Here is a 21,596-nt window from a genome sequence, read left to right as displayed (position 1 = left end):
TTAATATTTACATATAAACAAATATCACGTTACAGAAAAGCACTGTGACTGCATGCTTCAGAAACGCCATAATTGATTGATTATGTAACTCACACTCAAAGACGTGACCTTCTTTTGTGGCTCAGTGGAGAATCAATGTTATTGAAATGATGCACTGAAGGATATAATACACAATTATCTCCAATTTTGTGAGCCACACGTGACTATATATTTTTTTACTTTAAACCTAAAAATTATTTGTATTTGACTATGCTATTTTATACTAGTATATCATGCTCATGCTAGTATATCATCATCATAAAATAACTTGATTTTGAGGGCTCTTCGGGGCTTAATTCTATTTTATTGACCAGTATTAATTTACATGCTTGGTGACATTTAATACCTCCCATTATTTGTACAAAGAACAATACTAGGCCCATTGCCTGATACAGTGTGGGGGGGGGGGGGGATATCTAAATAGTGATCATTTTTGAACATTCAAGCTGAAATGACATCTCTCACTTTTGAAGCTGAGAAGAAAAAAAAAATCAGCAGCATCTCAGACATTATTGAAATGATACAGAAGATAACCACAGATACAAAAATATCAGAAAATACTTTGTGTAAAAAGTGCCATAGTGTTAAAATGACAAAGCATTAATCAGACAGGCTGCAAAAATGGCATAAAACAAGATGCTTCCAAGAGGTCCGAGAAAATCCTCAGTCCGGTCGCTTTTGAATTGCACTATTTGGTTAGTACAGTAAAACAGTGGTCAGCCAACTAATGTCATGTACAATTTAACAATGAACTTAAATGGTGACAGAATTTTGATTTATTTAATTTTTTGTGATTTTTCACAAATTGTGGGATAATATGGGTTTCCAGTATATGTGAATTTCAGATTCTTGTAGATTTTCCATTCTGGCCTACTAGATTCTCCTGATCCAGCAGGAGAGGTGTCACAATGCTCCAATACACAGTATAGATGAACCGTTGAATTGTAGCACACTGTCTTGAGCTGCGACGATGTTATCTTACTAGAATGGATAGTTCACCCAAAAATTTCAATTCTGTCATTAATTGCTCACCCACGTGACGTTCCGAACCACAAGACCTTCGTTCATCTTCAGAACACAAATCAAGATATTTTTGATGAAATCCGAGAGTTTTCTGACCCTCCCATAGTCAGCGAGAATACTACCACGGGTCAAGGTCCAGAAACGTAGCAAGGAGATTGTTAAAATAATCCACGTGACATCAGTGTTCCAACCATAATTTAACGAAGCTACGAGAATACTTTTTGTGTGCATAAAAGAAATATAACCATTTTATTCAACAATTAACCTCCTCCATGTCATCCTGGAGCCATTTTGGAGCGCATCACATACGTAAACAATGTATGCAGTTTTTTCTTTGCGCACAAAAAGAATTCTCTTTAATTTGTAATGTTAAAGTTGAACCGATTGATTATTTTAACAGTGTCCTTGCTATGTTTCTGGACATTACTCAAGGTAGATCCCTTGCTGTCTACAGGAGGGTCAGAAAGCTCTCGGATTTCATCAAAAATATCTCAATTTGTGTTCCGAAGATGAACGAAGGTCTCACAGGTTTGGAACGACATGAGGGTGAGGAATTAATGATGGAATTTTCATTTTTGGGTGAACTATCCCTTTAATAAAGATGATTTAATGCTGTATGTTGTTCATTTAAATATACTGAATTGATTTATGGCACAACAGGAGCACATAAAAACAAAGTTAGGTGTACAGCACTCATATTAGACAGTGAATGACAATCCCTTCTTCAATAGCAGGACCAGGTGCTGGTTCCTGTGTCCACACCCAGCGCGGACGTTTAAAAGGCACCACTGGTGAAGAGGATTTGGTCATCATCATCATCCATCCCTTCTCCTGCAGACTGGGACTCAGTACAGCACAGCAGCGCTTCTTCAAGACCAGCTTCTTTATGAAGGAGCTTCACTTGCGGCGGCTGAAGATGCTCTTTTTGCTGGAGCTCTTGTCGGCGGTGCTGAAGCCGATCAGGAGTCTGGCTTTCTCGTCCTCCACCTGCTGCTGGAGGCTGCTGTCTGTTTTCCCATCCGTCACTTTACCTCGAGACTCTGAGCCTGAGGCGGGTTTCAACCGCAGCTTCTCCTTTATCATCTGTTTGGGACAAAGTTTAACGGAGTTGAATGGAGGCCTACTACTACATTCTTACATGAAGTTGAGTGTGGGACTGAGGGGGCTGCGAGTGATTACCTGTGCAACCAGAGCCTTACGACTGTCTCTCTTCACAGCCATAGCGAAGTCCAGCCAGGTCCAGGTGTTGTTATGATACTCCAGACAGGGCAGAACCAGGTTCAGATCCTTCCAGTCTACACTGCTCTTCTCTCCCTACGGATACACCACAAGAGAAAAGGCATAGTCACACCAGGGCATGCAATGAATCGAATACAAACAACCTATATTTGCAGAGACTTTGTTGTAAAACTTCTAAACATTATAGTGATTTTAATGTGCTGCTTACTTTTAGGCCTCATTTTATGATCACTCCTCATCGTGTAACTCAGATCTCTGAAATGGTGTTTGATTTGCTAATGCATTTTCAAACAGTATTTTAAACTGCAGTATTGCTGTTCTACTGTCACTTTGTAATTCAATTTGATTAATAAATACTGCCATGGTGAGCATTACATGTGTCTTTCAGACTTTAAGCCTTTGTCAGGACCAACCTTGTAACTGACGCAGAGGGGAACCTGAGGAATCTTGATGTAGATGAAAGAATTATTCATGGCAGCTCTTTCTTTCATCTTATCAATGTCATCAACGGGATGCTGAATGGGGGAAGACATTTAGAGGTCAGAAAACCCTGCTACACTCAATTAATGACTTGCATATACAATGTTACAATCATTCCAGAATGCAAATAATGATCTGTAATTAATAAACTAAGGCAATACATGTAATAAGTAGCCTAGACAGTTTCATTTAATACCTCAGGTGGTTTGCGAAATGACCTCCTGACCCCCGCGGTTCGATTTAACCCTTGCGTCACCCCTTTCCCAGCTCCTAAGGAGTCTTCAGAGAGCTGCCTGGGTTTCACCACACCTGTGATTTAAGGAGAAAACTTGCTTTAGACACTCCACAACGCACATGAAAGTCACCCTGAAGCCTTATCAGACACAATGTCAAAGGAGCGATGAGCTTTAAATAGCTCAGGATGGGCCATCAGTGTGACATAACATCAGCAGACGGCAATCTAATACCCTCACTAGAGCACAAAGGAAAAAAAGAAAAAATCAATGTAAACTGATATTGATCAGCATGGGCTGCACTACGGACGTCAGTGCAGAGAGTTCAAAGAGTGGTTAAAACAGGAACGTAAAGACCAATTCTGGCTTTCTAGAGGATCAGCATTACACTTGTACTTGATGAATTCTAATTCTAATTTCAAATTATTTGCATTTGATGCAGTTGTGAACAAAGTCGAATATCCTAGCTTTAGTGGGAAGGTCATGCTCATGACAAGAACGGACATTTCACAAACCTGTAGTAACCAATCTAAACTTGTCCTCTTCATCCCCAACTTCCTCTTCTTCCACATTTCTTCCAGGGAAGAAAAATCCCATCATCCTCTTGAAGAACTGGTACATGAGCTGAATGGTGAGTGGGACCACATTTACCTACAAATAAAAACAAAAAGAAGAGGACAGCTGTGATTGTGAATAGGGTCCCTCCAGTGTTCTGATATAAAAAAATAATAGATTTTTATGATAGTGACCTCAAAGTGCTCTTTGACAGAAATCCCTCCCACCGGGGGGCGGACCTTACTGAAGATACGCAGGGCGAGCTGGCGTCCTGATTGGCAGGGGCTCTGAGGGCGCAAAACCACCTACAACACAGACATGAGCAGTTTCACCCAACGGACTGAAGTACTTGTGTTTGTTCAGGTGTAAACCATGAAACAAAGGAAGACAGGGACAAGGTTGCATATCCTGCAGTTCAAAGCCAACAGAAAATGATAGGACCGATGAAAAATATAAAATAAATAAAAACAAAAAAAAGAGACAAGAGATGTAAAGGTGGAAGGCAATGCAACTAGCCTGTGATATCAATCTACAAGTGAGAATGCGGGTGAATTTTGTCCAAACAGGAACATAAACTTTCTGAGCAGGCATATGTCGGGATGAGGACGAAGGTGTCGACTAACAAACATAGAATTTTACCCACTCCATCCATACATACCCTTACATGCTGCGCAAGAGAAACAAAGAGTTAAAGTATTAACGAATATTAGAGATGTGCAAAACGCTAAAATATTCCAAATGAACCAGTTGTGAGTTGTCTGAATGACTAGTTGGAAGTCCTGTATAATTAGGCTGGTTTAGGGTCATGTTCACAAGACAATGGTCTAATGTTAAAGTGAAATTTATTGTGAAAGCAGTGGATTTGCTAGTACAGCAGTATTACGATGGCTGATAATAATCCACTGATTATGCCTGTAATTATGATAAAAATGTTTCAAATTAAAATAACCATAATCTCAGTATAATTTACACACATATTTACCTCGGATGTAAATATTGGAGTAAATGATCAAAAATAAACCAACTAGATGACCCCTAACTTATCAACTAGTAAACTGACGACCATCAGAGGACAGCAGGGTTTACAAGTCTACACACGAGCATAATGTTCATGTTACTTGAAATATTACAGGCAAAATGCAAACGGATTGCCCAGTTGACTTCTAGCTAACTAACTAGTTGGCTGCTGAACAACTAATAAACTAGATGATCATCAGGGGACAGGACGGTCGAGACTACTGGTTGTCAAACTAGAATGTTTTCAACACTTCACTCTAAATTTCACAGCTAAAATGCTAACTACTAGGTTTGTTGACAACTTATTAATTGACTGTTTGGTTGGTGGATACAGTAGTGACAGTAACTAAGTGAAAGGATGGTTGGTTAACTGGTTGTCAAACCAGAATATAGTTAACGTTACCTGCTTAAATGAGAACTACTCATTTAGTTGACCCCTTATTGATTGACTAGGAGGTTGTTAGACAAATTAGTAAACTAGGTGACTGTCAAGAAACAAGACAGTTGACAAATCTACTAGTTGTCAGACTAGAATGATGTTAACATGTTATTTTAATATTGACAATAAAAATACTATTTGTCAGTGTTTTTGTATATGTTTATTGTAGTATGTTCAAGTTAAATTGTCTAGTTGACCTCTAACTAATTGTGTGTTGGACAATTAATAGACCGTCCTGCTCCCATACAACAAATGGCGCACACTAAACCAGCCCCCTATGCAGGCTTCAGTTCAGATGGTTTAAACATCTAAACAGCTACACAGCGATATTTGCAGAAGTTAGAGATCAACAACAGAGGATTTTTAATTACACATCTCAACTGTCACATGATTTAGTTATTTCCCCAACTTGGACATCCAGTGTGAATCACTGAGCAGCAGTACCTTGTACGCAGCATTGGGAAGCAGGTTATTCATGGTGAACCAGCCCAATTCCAGGAGATGTTCTGCTGTGTCATCAGACTTATTCAGCTGTGCAAGAAAACATCACAGCATGGTCAAACATACACAGTACCTAACGTTTTACCAATGATTGGCAAAGAGCATTCAGTATCTCCAACCAAAACCTCCTTGCAGACTCACCTTGCTGTACATGAACCTCTGCAGTTCAAGTTCAGCTATACCCAGCTGTCCATCTTCTTCTGTGAGACACCAGCGCGCCTGAGCAAAGTAGAACTCGGTACGTCGCGCAACGCTAACGTCTTCTGGGGGTTTACGCAGCTCCAGTTTGTTTGCTCTCTGCAGTTGGAAGTCCTTAAAACATCTGAGAGGAGGCAAATAACTTTGATATATCCGACCCTCTTGAACTAATATTTCCAATGAATGATCAACAGGTAGAATTCTGCTAGTGACCAACCGGATGAGGATGTTGAGCTCCTCACTCTTCATCTGCATGTCCGTCTTCTCTTGGTTGAGCTGATTCTGCAGGCGCAGGTTGATGTCCGACAGCTCGTCTCCTCTGAACTCTTCTGACTGGGACTGTAAGAGTCAGATAAAAGGTCATTATGAAGGAACCTCAAAGTAGTCTGGAGGAAATGCCCTCGTATGAAAAGCTATGCAGATGGCTGATGGTTCAGGTGCTGCAAATGTGCACTAACCCTCATATTGGAGTAGATCTGTTTCTCCAGGCAACGGATCTGAGCCAAATGCTGGCGTACCGCTTCCTGAAGGTGCAAGATGCTGCTACGCTGCTCCTCAGGGTTGCTGGAGATCTCTAGCTGGAAACGCACACGCTGCTTCCTTTCGCTGTGCTCCTAAAGAAAGCAAATGATCCGGCAGATCAGCAAACACAAGAACTCATTCTAGAATTGGCGTCCAGACAATTAGTCGGTTTGAACCTTGCGCCGGGGTTCCACATGGAGCAGCAGGTTATTGACTATGTCCAGGATCATGGAGTACTGCACTGGATTGGTGGAAATCTCCAGGTCATTGTGGATGAGGGTGAAAGTGTCGACTGCACCTGATACGATCATAAAAAAAGCAACAATAATAGATTTTCTCAAAGAACAACTACCAGCATCATAAGTCAGTTCCTGTTTTGCTTGAGGTCGCATACCAGCCTGTTTCTTTAAAAGGTCCTCCTTCTCATGGCGGTCACTGATCTCTGGCGGTTTGATGGAGGTGGCCAGTTCAGGGTCGATGTCGTGGCTGTACCCGATGTAGTACATGCGACAGCTACAGCGAGAGATGATACGCTGGACCTGCTGGGTCTCCTGCACTTGGGACGGCTGGTTCCAATCTAAAACAGAGCAAGAAGAGACAAGTCAAATAAACTAAACTGTGGCTGCTGACTGGACATGCAAAAGTTTCCGCCACTATGCAATAAGGACTAGAGATGGTCCACTTGTAGAGAGATGCATAGGAGAAATTGTAATACTCAAGGGCCTTGTCCCAAATGATATCAGAAGTCATCATGCTCTTCCCAGTCTACAGGATATTATGTGGAGCTTCTAGGGCATTACTAGGTGGTCCATCTCAAGAGCTAAATGCTGTTATGAAGTCAAGAGTTACAATTGCACACCTGTGGTGGTGCTGACCATGCCTCCGACAGCCTGACCACTCTCCATCAGCTCCAGGACTGAGTCCAGATTCCTCTGCCTGTGTTCCTCAATGTTCTTCACCTGTAGGTCCACAAAATGAGAACTGATTGCTATAATCCAATGTTTCATTGCTTATAAATGCATGATAACTGTACTTCTGAACCCACCTCCAGCCACAGCTGCCAGTCCTCCTGTTCGGAGGGGTTTTGCTCCATGGTGGCGAAGTATTGCATCCCATCCAGCAGGCACGTCCAAGTGGTCTTCTGCTTGAGTGTGTCGCTGTACCAAGCAGGATGGTGTTCACACTGCAGTAGTTGTGCCTTGGCGGCAGACACCAACACGCAACCGGCAGTCTCAGTGCCTCGCAACATCATCTGAACACCATGCACATGGGAAGATGTTTAGATCTGCTAAAACAGTACCTTGGACTACAGATTACTTTCATACCTGACCGTTGACGAGCTCTATGAACCAGTTGCGGTTGTAAACATCATCCGTCTGGCACGCGGCAATTCCACAGAGCTGGTCGCTCACTCCCGCGTCCTCTTCAGAGAAGACTACAAACTTATCAGTCTCCTCGATAAGCTTCTGTAGCATGGATGTTCCTAAAAAGGACCAGAAAAACACATCAACTGGGGGAAAGAAAGCCTTGGTATACTGAAGACTGATCATTTCAAAAAGGCAAAAATTTGATTAGTCTGGACAAAAAAAACAAAAAAACAAGCAAATGAGCTACAATATACACCAGATTTTTAGGCAGACAGTCACAAGAGGAGCCTACCTTCATTCTGACTCTTCTCTGGGCGAGTGGTTGTGGTGATGACGGGTGTAGCAGGACCTGTGTTGGAGGAGTAGCTGGACATGGAGCGTTTCAGCTTTTTCATCTGCACCTGGGTGTCGATCCGCAGACCCTTCAGAGCCTCGGTGGACAGGTTTCTCTTGAGCACGGCTGCTTTCTTATAGCCGTCGTACAAACCAAAGGCAATATTCCTGTTGGTGGTGGTCCAAGAAGCCCTCAGGTCCACCAAACACAACTTGTGCGTGTAGAAAGCATTGCTCTCGTCGTTTGAGGTTACCTCCTGAGACAATTTAGGCAGAGATATTGTTGGTTTGCCAATTAGTAAAGGTGTTACTTTTATATCAAATAATATATAGCAAAATTTCATTTCTTGCAGTCTCTCGAATGCAATAAGAGTGTCTCACCTCCTCTATGCGGTTGCTCTGTCTCTGATAGCTGAGTGATGACAGGCTAAGCAGGTGGGTCTTCTTCACCTGTGTGCTGATCTGGTGGTCAGCGGTCTCATCCCATGTGGAGGCCATGAGGTGCACAGTGACCAGAGAGAGCTCGCTCACCATCTGAGTAACGTTCCACTCGGAGATCAGTCGTCTCATCACAGTGCCAGCTGTAAAACATGCATCGATCATTTCAGCAGAACATGTCGATAGTATGTCAAGTGGAGAGGGCTGATGGATGTTTGCTCTCTCACCCTGTGGGATGAGCCTCTGTGCTCCTCTGGTGAAGACATGACCTTTGCTGCACTCCACCTGAATGCCCCTCTGCTGAGCAAATGATGCCCAGTAATGGACCTGCACAGGAACATTTTATCCTTGCATATATTTCATGACAGTTACAAAATAATCTTTTCGATATGACAAAAGATCCATTGAATCATAAGATATTAGGAGTGTCACCTGTAGCTGTGGAAAAGATGCTGTGTAGGACATCTGTTTGTAGTGTTGTCCGAGCTTCCTGCGGATGGGTCTGAGGCTGTGGAAGAGCTTGCCTCTGCAGATGGGCCGGGACACACTGGTCCACGTGGCCCAGAAGTTCTGCATCCAGCGCAGGGTGCTGCTGTAGAGGAGGATTCTGGGCTGACTGGGCTCTGACAGAAAACACAAACACAAGCCTTTAAAGCCAGCACTGAAATTACCTTCAAGCCTGGCTGGAATACACTACATGACTTTTCCCCCGATTTTCAGTCTGGACGACACTAGTTGCTGCTCTGATTTAAAAACCTGAATAGCTTTTATCAGCATTTAGAAAAAAAGGCTATAGTTCTTACCTTTGCCACAGTGCTGGTCGAGGTCCATGGTGATGGAGAGGTTGAGGTTTTCAGAGCGGAAAGCCCTGTAGGAGTCGTGTGGCTGGCCTGAGGTGACATCCGCAACGCTCTCCACAGCACAGAGCATTACAGCATGGTGGTCATGTGGATTACCATGGCATAACCACTGGAGGTCAAGGGTCATACAAAGGCTCGGGAGGTGCAGGAAGCAGATATCATCATACCTGTATAGAAACAGACCAGCCAGATTTAAAGGGTTCATATGATGTCGCTAAAAAGAACATTATTTGGTGTAATGAAATGTGTTTATGCGTTTTAAAGTAAAAACAACAACAACATTATTATCCACATACGGTACATTGTATCTCCTCTCTGCCCCGCCTTCTGAAACGCATCGATTTTTACAAAGCTTATTGGTCTGAAAAGCGAGGTGCGTTGTGATTGGCCGATTACCTCAAGCATGTGATGAAAATGTTACGGCCCTAACATATTGTGATGCCCTGTCCTGCCGGAACGACGTGAAATAAACATAAAACCCATTGTTAATGTGATATAAACATGATTTCTAGTCGCGTCCTCTTTTGGAAAGCCAAACAAAATAGTTTTGCTTTCTCAACGAAACAGCGTCCAACACCGCAGCCTTGAGTGTACAGAAAACGGCGCGGCCGGTGGATTCTATGAAGGAGCTTCTGTTGGGTTTGCGGCAACCACATGTGACGACCCTAGCTGGACTCCGCTTCGTCCACGGTGAAAACGAACCGTTATAGGAGGGCGTGGTTGACTCTTAACTTTTATAAGGAATATCTCTTTGGGTTTGAGACTTTAGTCTTTGCAACTTTACAGATCTTCTTTATGCACCAAGAGCTTGTAACGCTCCAAAGAAAAAGGAAAAAATGTAATCGCATCATATGACCCCTTAAAATAACTCGATTTAAAATGCAACCGCTAGTCCTGTACTTGGAGGCTGTTCTAACGTTGACGTCCAGGTCACCCTTGAAGACAAACTGCCCTGGGTTCCAGTCAAAGTTCAGCTTGCTCCACTCCCAGTGCAGGTTCTCCGTGGTGTTGTACGGGTCCTACGCAAAAAGCATGAGATATTTTAAAGTATGAGCTATTTTTAACAGGGAGCCTGGGTGTGTTTGTAAGTACCTCAGTAGCGAGCTGATGCAGGTTGGCCTGTTCGATGTCCATTACCCAGCGGCCATGCAGAAGAAGTCTGCTTTTATCCCACCAGGCCAGAAGGGGGGACGGGTCAGCTGTGGGCTTGGTCAGTAAATCAACAGCCTGGCCAATCAGCGTCCAAGCAGGATCCCAGCACGGCCCCCACACAATGGTGTAGAGAGAAATATTCGCTATACGAACAATTAGACCGGTCACATTGCTACACTATCCCATTACAGACTTACAAGATCAAGAGAGTGTTGTGACTCACAATGGACGTCATAGTAAAACTTCAGTGGTGGCATATTTCTGTAAACGGTCACATCACCCCATGGCTGGCCAAGTTGCACCACTTGTTTTCGCTTTGCCCTCAGCTGCCCGTCCTGCTCGGTGCCCATCAGACGTCCCAACAGCGTCCACTCTCTGATCTCAAACAGGTAACGAGGATAGTCCCGGATTCTCACTGAACACAGGAAACAAGAATGCTAGTCATCAAGCACTTTTAGCAACATCTTTCAGAAATGAATTATTTGCAATTGGCAATCATTTTTTCGGCCATCTTGGATGCATTTTTATTTTTTTCACACCAAGCTAGTGAAATAAAACAAATTAAAACAACTTCAAAAATTCATACACACACACACACACAAACAATACAAAAGCATATAAAATTACCAAAATATTTTTTAGGCTCCAGCTAAATTGGCGATTCTTTCAGCTCCATCTAAATAAGCTATTCTTAGCATTAGCACAATCTGTTAACTGATGTCTAGGTAAGGAGTTTACTGTGTCTGGAACAGATGTGTGAGATTTCTTAAAATCAAGGGATTACACCTAATCAAGGTCTTCTGGGCTACTATTAGGGGCCGTTCACATATCGTGCCTAAAACGCGCGGAAAACGCTAGGCGCGCCGTTTTCTCCTTCTTTCCAAAGCGCTCGGGCAGTTGCGCCCCTGAGGCGTCTGCCTTTGCTAAGCAACCATGACGTGCTCTCTCCATGAAGACGTGGAAATTTCAGCAAAGGATAAATGGATTTGCAGCTCTTAAAACCGCTTGCAGTAGCTCTCCTACTAAATTTATTTCAAAATGGCAATCCATATACGATCAGCAGTTCCTTCATCATAGCTGAGCTTTCAACGTTGTTACGGGAAAGGATGAAGCTGATTGGTTAGTTCTTGTCACATGACCTACGGTGCGCTTGCGGCATACTGAAAAGTTGAAATGTTTTTAACTCGACCACCTCGCATCCTTTATGAGCACCCATACCGCGCGCCTACATTGGAAATAACAGTTTGAGCGCGCAAAAGACGCGATATGTGAACGGCCCCTTAGGCAAACTCTACAGGACATCGGACATCCCTGTATTAAAGTACACTTGACTTACCCAGAAATGCATTAAGCTTGAATTTAAAAGCACGGCACCACTGGATCACCAGCTGCAGGCCGTCTCTGGGGAAGGGGCTGATGCCATCGATGTCCCGCAGCTGCTCTCGGATCTGCTCAGGCCCGTGCAATGACTGATCCGCAAGCGCCACCAGCTCCAAATCTGACACCGTCCAGGTGAGCAGGGACTTGCGCATGGGCGTGTTGGCATACAGCCGCTTGGACCGCTGGATGTAGATCTCGATGTGCTTGCGCTCAAGGGAGGTGTAGAGCTCCTCGATCTTACGGGCCGGCAGGAGCTCGCCGTGCTGCCTGCGTAGGTCGGCCACCTTTTTGTCTAGCAGCTGCAGGCGCTTGGCGCTTTCCTTGCTTTCATCCTTCATTAGCTCGTAATTGTCACGCAGTTTGATCTCAAAGACATCGTCCAGGAACACAAAGGAGAACTGGTTGATGCGGACCAGTACGTCCGGAGGAAGGCGGCAAGGTTCTGTCGACGGGGCAGCACTGCTGTGTAGGGTCTTCAGCCACTTCTGCACGCTGATGGCCTTATCGAAAGTGTCGGAGAAGTTGTACTGGTAAGGGAACTCAATGGCAAGGCTGGGAGCAGCGAAGAGCCAAGTGCGATTGCGAGAAGTTTGGAGGAAAGGGAATTGAGATCTGTGCTGTTGCATCACCTCAAGCTCATCCAGCATCTGCACCTCGGCTCCAGAAAAGGAGAAGATGTCGTTGCCATCAAAGCCGAACACCAAATGAGGAGCTTTCATCAGCACGGCTCCGGGCCGTTTGGAGAGCGACAGTGCTTCTGCGCAGAAGGTGATGAAGTTTGTCTCGGCCACATGGGCGGTGAGCCGTGTGATGGCCAACTCTACACAAACTAACATGTCAGAGGAAGAGGCTGCAGACTCGGTTCCATCCTTCTGTCGTAGGCTTAGAGATTCAGACAGCACCTTCCAATAGCTTTGGCTCTCTGTGACGTGCTGATACAAAAACATGTGATCCGATGTTGTCCACTGCACTGTTAAAGCGTTCTCACTCCGCACCTGAGCAGATGATGATGGGAGGAAATTAAATCAAGATGTGGTTAAAGCTGGCATGAAATGTAAACTATGATCATCTTTTCTTCTCTATTGTAACATATTTAAGTAAAACAAATAAGAAAAATGAATCTCGTCCATCATAAATTGATTGGACCGTTGATGTTTGCTAATTGGTGTGACCTCATGATTGACAGGTTGATGGAGGGGAGGGATTATTATCCTTCCCTTGAGCTGGTGCACATCAGAAAAGAGATATCAAAGTGAAAAGGAGGAGTAGCAGTTTTTTTTTTTTTCATTTTAAAAATTCAACTATTATTTCCTCTTGTGGAGTATGTGAAATAACTTTTTAAGCAAGAATGCATCTTGTGTCGAGTACGGTTGCGGTATTTGACTGAAAGTCACGATTATAGTGTTGACACAAATTACTGTCGTCTTCTAAGCAACTGGATCAAGTTATGACCCAACTCCACCATAACAAATCAAGATTAAAAACAAGGCCTCATTGTGACCAGACTGCAGAAAAATATGCAAAGTCCAAAACCCTTTAGATTTCCAGTTTTACATTTTAATCTTAGTTTGTATCCTGCTATAATTGTTAATGGTATTCGATAAGAAATGACATATCATTGCAGTCGCTTACACCACACCTACTGGTCACGGCCTATAATACATGATCATAGATGACAGAAGTCATGACTGCGGTGTGTAGTACCTCCAGACTGCGGCCGCTGATGTGGTAGGAGACAGTAAACGCTGTTAGGGTCAGGATGGGGTTGGGAGTTTGGGCGGCTGGGCAGCAGGGCTCCATACTCTCAGTGAGGGACTTCACCACAGCCAAAGAAACACCTTGGACAGAAACATTCGAATTCTCCCCCGATCCTTCAGCTTCCACTGTGTCCACCCTCACTGCAAGAGCCCCTTAGATGCAACACAGAAAAACTAACCCTCAGGTACTGAAACATGTTCTGAGTAACATTGATACAAGGAAGAAAAAACTAAACAAGAGTGTAACTGGTATTTTGAGGGCTTCTTTTAGTTCCCACCTGCCACATTGGAGAGTGTGAATGTGTTTACATCTTCAAGACTGAGTTTAAACTTAAATAGAGGTGGTAGATGGGTTGAAGGCATTTCCGGAGTGGAAGGCGAGGAGATGTTTTCTGCCTTGTCCAGTTTGAGAACGGAGAACAGACGTGACAGACAAAGAGTGCAGGTCTCAGACACTTCCAGCTGCAGGCCTTTCAGACTGGACTCCACACAAGCGCTCCCAGAAGAGCTGGAGTTCCCCGTCCTCGACTTACTATAGCTGCCCTGAGGGCGAATTCATTAAAAAGGGAGTGATGTAAAGCCAAACGGTTCTTATTTCAAAATATAGATATGATAAATGATAACTTGCCACATAAATGCATATTGATTTTACCTGCAGTGTGACGGAGTCTAGGATAAGGGCTTCCCCCCAGACATGTTTTCCAGCTGGGTGAGGAGCCTGCTGGATATGGGAACCCTGGCCCACACGCCACCAGAAATGATCCAGGGACAGAGAGGCCTTCTTAGTCACAGTCAGACTCTTCACCTCATCCTCTTCTGAGTCCAACAAGTGCTGCAGCTCTGTGAGACACACCAGATTCAGTCACACATCACGGCAGAGACACTTCTGAACTCAACAATCAGGAAACTGCACTTTATTCATTTTAAAAATATAATTCAGTTATTGTGACTCCATTCATGAGGAGGAGAAGTAGTAAAGATTTTTGATTAAAGTTTACGAGGGCAATTGAATTTGAAACAAATGCTGTAATCTAGGTCATGTTTGTGGAATCCATTCAGTGTTGATATTATTAACTAAATCAATTAAACTAGTTGTTGTATAATTGAAATAAAGTTTAAATGAAATAAATGAGAAATATTAGAATATTTATTTTAAAAAAAATGACTGGGTAAAAAATGTTCCTAGCTGAAGCACTAAAATTATTAAAACTAAAACTGAAATAAATTAAAGCTAAACAGCAATATCTAACAATAAAACGTAATTAAAAATATTCAAAATACTTTAATGCAATATAAATAATACTACAATAACACCGCCTACAGTACATTGTAGGCAAGGCAAAGTTACATATTTAGATAATTAAATTATTATAATAAATATTTTACAGCAAGAACATATTTTAATATTATATATATTTATATTAATAATAATATTAAATATTACATTATGAATTTTTTATAAAATAATTATATATCAATGTAATTAAAGAGATTAATTAGATTTCAAAATGCCACATTCAAGGTGATTTTCCTGTGCAGACAAAATATTTATTGGCCTTTGAAATTGTGCTTTTCAAAACATATATATTCATGAAAACGTCTTAAGCTGTAAAGCTAAGCAATGTGTTTCCCAATGTATACACAAAATACTTTCTCATTCATCTCTTTCTTGTAGAGAACCAACCCTGCTGCTATCTAATCTGAATGGGTTGTTCAACCGTCTATGTTTTTTTTCAGCAGTCAATAGCCACACTTCTCTATTTACCAGTGTTGGCTGAGATGAAGCCCAGGGCAAAGGGTGGCGTATCCCCCAACTGCACTGACACATTGACATTAGACACGGAAGAGCTGATCATCAGGGGAGCGTCCAGCTGAGGGAAACGCCTGGGAGAGACCAACGGACAATTTTAAGAGAGAACAACAAACAAGACCTCCATTACTGCCAATTATGCCCAATCTGGGATGCTCAGAAAGCAAGCAGGCGATTCATACCTCTTTTCATGAGTTGGTTTTTTATGCGAGAGCTGGTCCCATGATAACATGTCCAGCCAATGGGAGAACTCCTGATGACGGTAGTGGATGATACAAGTGTTGATGGTGACTGTGCTGGAGATGTCAACCGATGTCACCTTAAGAGAGAGTGAACCCAGAAAACAATAATGAAGAAGCTTGCATCAAAGAAAGATTTAGATTTGCTTAGAGAAGTCCTATAGAAAGCGAGCAAAACAACTCACCTGCAGTATTGTTCTGAGTGTGTTCAGACATATAATTCTCTGTCGGCTTTGTGACAGTAAAAGACCATCTGAAAAACACCCAGAACACACAACACGTAGCTTTAAGTGTGTGTTCAGATCCCTAACTCGAAGGTAAAGAGCAGTGATAAAGAGTGCTTTACCCTCCAGCAGAAGCTCCAGACGGCTCTGAGGGAAGCTGAGCTCAGGGGAGAAACTCTTCAGAGGAAGCTGCTCGTCATCACGCTCATAACCCAGCTTCAGACACTTTAAAGTCCAGTTCAAATGTCTGCAAAACACACATAGTTTGTTAGAGCACAAATTTGCATTCAAGACTGATCACAAGAACTGTAACCTCTCTGCTCACCTCTTCTGACTGTGCATGGAGAGCGTGATATTAGTGTTTTCAAAATCCACGTTGACCTTCTGTGGAATCAGCTCGTGAAGACGCTCCACGGCTTCAGTTTGGATGTAAGAGTCTTCTTTGTCATCTTGATGAGGCACAAACATCAAAAAGCTTTAACATTTAACGGTCAGTTGTTATATATATCATATTTTAGTATAGTATATATTAATATATTTACAACAGGGTTAACTAGTTTCCACTAGTTGAAAAAATATAAAAGTTAACTGAAATAAAATAGAAAACAAACTAATTTTGTGTCAAGGCAACATTTGAAGAAGAACATGAATTGAACTGAAATGAACGAAAACTATAAGCTATGCTATAATTTTTTTTAAATAAAAACATAACTAAAAATCATATTTCAAATAAATTAAAAATAAAACAAGACCACTAAAACTTTGACTGAAATGAAAATGGAAAATATGTATTTTTTAAAACACATTTAAAAAATTTATAGAAATTATAAACTATACTGATTTACAGCAGGGAACGTGTATGTGTATGTAACTATTATTATCATGGCTAAATAGAAATATTTCACAAAATTTAAATAGACCACAGTAATATTTCACTGTGAAGAAATGTTTTTATAATTATATTTCGAAGAACTGTAAAACTGTAAACTGACAAAACTAATATTTATTGCATCTTAATTTTTCTCCTTTTCAAATATTAAACTATCAGGCTTTTATTTTGACGGAAAACTGCAGGATGTCAAAAGCGTCTCTTTTGTTCATGACATCCGGTTAAATTTTTTTATTAAATCGCAGCCTTGGCCATTTAATAATTGCGCGAAGCTGAATTCCGATTTCGGTTTTATTCTGACTAACTGCACAGCTTTAATGCGAGGTGTGTAGTGTAAAGTCAAACCTGCAGTATGAGCCGTGCAGACAGCAGGGGCAGCTCCTGGAGGTCTGGGGAGCTGGCTGAGGAACAGGCCTTCATGAAGCTCAGCCAGCAGAGTCTTCACACACAGTCCCAGACGACCCGGCCTCAGACCAGGCAGACTCACGTCACCATTCAGGGCCAGACTCAGCGATACCTCAGCCAGACACGTGTCCTGCTCATGAGAAAACAGCCAGTCAGTTAACACCATGTAACCATTAACCCAAACATTTATGTTTTGTACGCAACATAATGATTTAACAGCTTAACACATGAATGTGTGCTGCACATACCAGTCTGCTGCTCTTCAGAACTTTACTGCTAAGTTGTCCCACTGAGAAATCCCAGGCCAGCCTGACAACATATCAGGAAGTTGTCATTTTAGTAGGCAGTAGGGTAACTTATTTCTCTAAAGTGCTTGGTCAGGGCCAAATGGAGAAAGACTGTGGCTTGATCCTTGTGGAACAGGAATAGGTTTGCACAGTATACTGGTATATTGGTTATTGAAATAAAAAGTACATTTATCAGTACCAGTAGATATTGGCTAATTAAATGTGCATGTTCATTACACTAGCATTCAGACGTTTGGAGTCAGTTAGATTTTTTGTTATTTAATTAATACTTTTATTCAGCAAGGATGCATATAATTGATTCAAAATTGACAGCATAATGTTTACAATGTTGTCAAATATTTATTGTTGTTTTACACAAGAATTATTGTTTTTACACAAGATATTAAGATATTAACTGAAGAAAGTAAAAAAAGAAAACAGTTATTTTAAATTGTAACAGGTTTTCAAGTGATTACTGCTTTTATTGTATTTTTGGTCAAATAAAAGCAGCCCTGTTTTTAAACTTTTTTTTTTAAAAACATCAAAAAAAAAAAAAAAAAAAAAAAATTATATATATATATATATATATATATATATATAATCATTATTTTGTTTTTAATTATTATTATTTTTTCTTTTTACTGTACCCTTAAACTAAACTAGTAACTTAATAACACTATTAAATAAATATCCATTTTTCATTCTGTGCGTTATAATATTATGATGCTTAAACTGTACTTGTAACATTTAAAATACTTTTACCATTTAGAATTACTTATTTTGACAAAATAGCATAGAATTTAGATAATGATCATTTATTGCCATGGTCAGTCATGGCCATCTGTTACTAATTTATATTGGTCACAACATACAAATAAGTACAGGCTTATTGGTTTTTAAACTTCAGTGCATCCCATTAGGTTGGTGAAGTGAGCTTTACCTGCTATGCACACAGCTATCTATCAGTCACACAACACCATGCAGAAGTCTTTTTACAGGTCAGTCACCTTTTACTCTGATGATCCAGCAGCAAAGTGATGGCAGAGGATGTCATGTGCCAGAGGGAGTCAGGCAGGGCCAGATTCAACACCATCACATTAATAGAGTCAATGTGGAATGACAGCAGCTGTAAAACACACACTTTAAATGAACTGTACAACTGTATAAACAGTATTGCACTTGCAGTGAAAGTCGAATGGCATTCCAAAGGTTCATATAAAATTATGAGATAAAAAGGTAGGATATTATTTTACATGGGCCAAATGTGTAAGTGAACATTAAGGACTATAACTTTTACATTTTGTAATGATATATTTTTTTAAATAGCATGAGCTTTGTGTCTTGCCCCATTGAATTTTACTGCAAGTGCATTATTATAACACCCTTTTCTTTTCTTCAGAACAATATATATATAGCTCTTCTGTGGTAATCAACAGCATGTGAGCTTAACTTGTACTGAACCAGGGATTCTCCAAAACAACAGTGAAGTTGATCACCTGAGAGAGGAGGTGAAGTGTGGAGGGACTCAGGGGAGGTCTTTTTGAATTCTCCTCATTGCTTTTAGGAGCCCGGGGCCTAAATGGCTCCTGTAGGTCAAAGCGGACCCGAGCCTCACCCACACACAACGCCAGAAACCTCCTAACAAATAAAACACAAATCACAATGACCGATCATCAAAAGACAATATTTAAACTAACTACGTCTTAGAATTATACTTACGGCAAGTCTGGGTCAACTATTTTGCAAGAAATCCAGATCCTGTCAATTTCCTGCGAAACAGAAAAAGGCTTTATAGCGCTAGAATACATATTAAACATCACTGCACCCCATCAGTTGCAACTCTTAAAGGGATACTCCACCCCAAAATGAACATTTTGTCACTAATCACTGACCCCCATGTAGTTCCAAACCCGTAAAACCTTTGTTTGTCTTTGGAAAACAATTTAAGACATTTTGCACATATGTAAACTTTATAATACAACGTCTAATTATTTTTGTCTAAAAGTTCAATAAACACTTCTAAATGCATAGATAGATAGATAGATAGATAGATAGATGTTATGACTTTTAATTTGTGTTAAACTTTACATGGTTATTTCCAGAGTAGTCACCCTGATTGTCTATTAATTGTGAGTTTCTTCTTGTGTGAATTTGTAGAATGGTGTGATGTTTTTATTAATCTATGTGTAAGTGAACATATTGGACTTTTATTTAGTGGTTGGTGACCATTTTGTGTTTTTGGTTTATTCTGTTTATTTGTTCTTGGGTTGTTTTTTTTTTGTTTTTTTTTAAAGAAAATTATACCATTTAAACTATTACTATTATTCCTTATCTTTTATTTATTTTTATTTTATTTTTTCTTGTCAGTTGTACTTGACACTGTCTTGACACCCGATTTGTTACCTCTTGATTTTGTTATGTCACTTGAAAATCAATAAACAAATGTTTAAAAAAAAAAAAAAAAAAAAAAAAACTTTACATGGTTATGAGGACTGTAAAGGGGCTGATATTAGATGCAGTGTGTTTAACGTTTTATTGATGCAAAAAAACGAAACCCACCAGAGTGTGCTGAGGCTGAAACTGAACACTGACTCCTCGCACTGAGAAAAGACCCACAGATCTGATCTTGAGCTCTGCATTCAGGACATCGTGGAAAAAACGGACAGCCAAACCATATAGCCATCTAACGAAACACAAAGGGGGCAGATTTAATAGGTTTGAAATTGTATGTTCAATACATGTACTTATTGAAACATGATTGCTTCTTACCTAAAGATCAAGATGAATACAACTGCCAAGATGAAAAATACCAAGATGACAATTAGCAGGGCAGACATCGTGCTGCAAATGTTTAGTATACAACCATGATACCTGGTTTGAAACCAGACTTCAGACACCTGTCAAACAATCACACATTAATTCCTGCAGAATTATCTCAAAACATGTAAGTTAAGGTATTAGTGAATGCATTCAAGCGAGTAGAGAAAAAAATAATGAGAATGAAAGTGCATTAACATTTAAAGAAGCCAAATTAGTGCATTTTAATTTCTTTATTCAATATGTCGTCTGATTTCAAAATTAGGTATTCGAAATGTATTTGTTACAAACTGAATAGAGACACAGAAGCAGAACATGTTGCAATTATTATAATTTTACAAGTCAAATTACAGACAGAGCTATGTGCGATAATATAACACTAATACTGCACAGATGTTTATTCTCGGATTAATCTAATCATTTGATCGTCTGTCTCGTGGTTGTGCCACTCTGGCACTGCAAACAGCTGTTGGGAGGAACTGGGCAGTTTGGAGCAAAGAAACATTATTAGCCTGTTAGCTGTCAAAACACTACCGCGCACCTCCAATCAAGAATGATTTAACTTCCTAATTAAAGTGTTGACTGTAATTAGCAGCTTTTAAGTCGGGTCACCCACCTGAGAGGGTTTGTAATGCAGACCAGTGGATCTTTACGTGTACAGCGCCCCTCCGTCTCATGCTAGGCTAACGGACATGCTAATCATGTTTATCCGCTTCCTTAAACACATAACATTATAATTGCATCCGCTGTTAAGTTGATAAACCACATTTTATTCTGATTTAGGATTTAGTAATGGACTTTCCTCTCGCAATACTTATATTTCAAGTGTGAAGGCAGAAATACAAACTTTTTAGAAATTGCTGTTTTTGAGTTTTTTATAATAAAAGTCCCATGACATGAGCACGGGCAAAAAGTTACTTGCTACTTTCTTTTTAAATTAAAGAGGCATGAAGGTTTAATGAATCTTTTCATCTTTATAGATGAAGACTCTTTAATTCTCAGTTTTATCTTAACTATGATAAATTGCAGTATGTAAATCGTCAGTTTTCTGATTTGGACCGTCAGCTGACAGTCATCTTTCTCTCAGTCAGCGTCACCTGACCACAGGTCACCTTGCACCAGTGCTTCTCAACCTTTCCGGACACATTTAGGTTAAACTGCTTCCTCTGGTATTTCTGTAGTGCAATGACAATACAGCTTGATTAAAAAAAAAAAAAAAGTATATAAGTGTTTTTCAACGAAAATAACAGTTATTGAGAACGAAAATAAATGTGATTTGATTTTACGCCTTTTTTTAAAAAGTTTTCCATTATTTATTAATATGTTTGGCCTTTTAATTTAAGTTTTTTTTTAATAATTTTTATGTAAATGAATTTTGTCATTCTGTGCCCT

General features: G+C 40.6%; 1 protein-coding gene across 1 annotated transcript; it reads right to left on the bottom strand.

Moving 5' to 3' along the window:
- Positions 1-323: 323 nt before the first annotated feature.
- LOC127972644 (protein KIAA0100) lies at positions 324-21,078 on the bottom strand. The gene is made up of 40 exons (XM_052576312.1): positions 20,821-21,078; positions 20,157-20,284; positions 19,947-20,070; positions 19,107-19,156; positions 18,884-19,025; positions 18,395-18,513; positions 17,349-17,409; positions 17,041-17,230; positions 16,132-16,255; positions 15,929-16,053; positions 15,768-15,835; positions 15,526-15,662; positions 15,299-15,417; positions 14,186-14,373; positions 13,812-14,076; positions 13,481-13,686; positions 11,733-12,771; positions 10,620-10,811; positions 10,337-10,539; positions 10,145-10,263; positions 9,188-9,411; positions 8,817-9,007; positions 8,612-8,711; positions 8,328-8,527; positions 7,906-8,203; positions 7,572-7,729; positions 7,292-7,498; positions 7,106-7,205; positions 6,641-6,823; positions 6,423-6,544; positions 6,183-6,338; positions 5,942-6,063; positions 5,668-5,848; positions 5,470-5,556; positions 3,764-3,874; positions 3,530-3,665; positions 2,978-3,090; positions 2,715-2,816; positions 2,242-2,376; positions 324-2,145 (listed from the first exon to the last, which is right to left on the bottom strand). Exons 2-40 carry the CDS (start codon positions 20,222-20,224, stop codon positions 1,960-1,962), a joined length of 6,651 nt encoding a protein of 2,216 aa, XP_052432272.1. The 5' UTR covers positions 20,225-20,284; positions 20,821-21,078; the 3' UTR covers positions 324-1,959.
- Between the last annotated feature and the right edge of the window lie 518 nt (positions 21,079-21,596).

This window comes from Carassius gibelio, chromosome B15 (assembly GCF_023724105.1).
Source record: "Carassius gibelio isolate Cgi1373 ecotype wild population from Czech Republic chromosome B15, carGib1.2-hapl.c, whole genome shotgun sequence".
Lineage (NCBI taxonomy): Eukaryota > Metazoa > Chordata > Actinopteri > Cypriniformes > Cyprinidae > Carassius > Carassius gibelio.
This window is presented reverse-complemented; position numbering and strand designations above follow the sequence as displayed.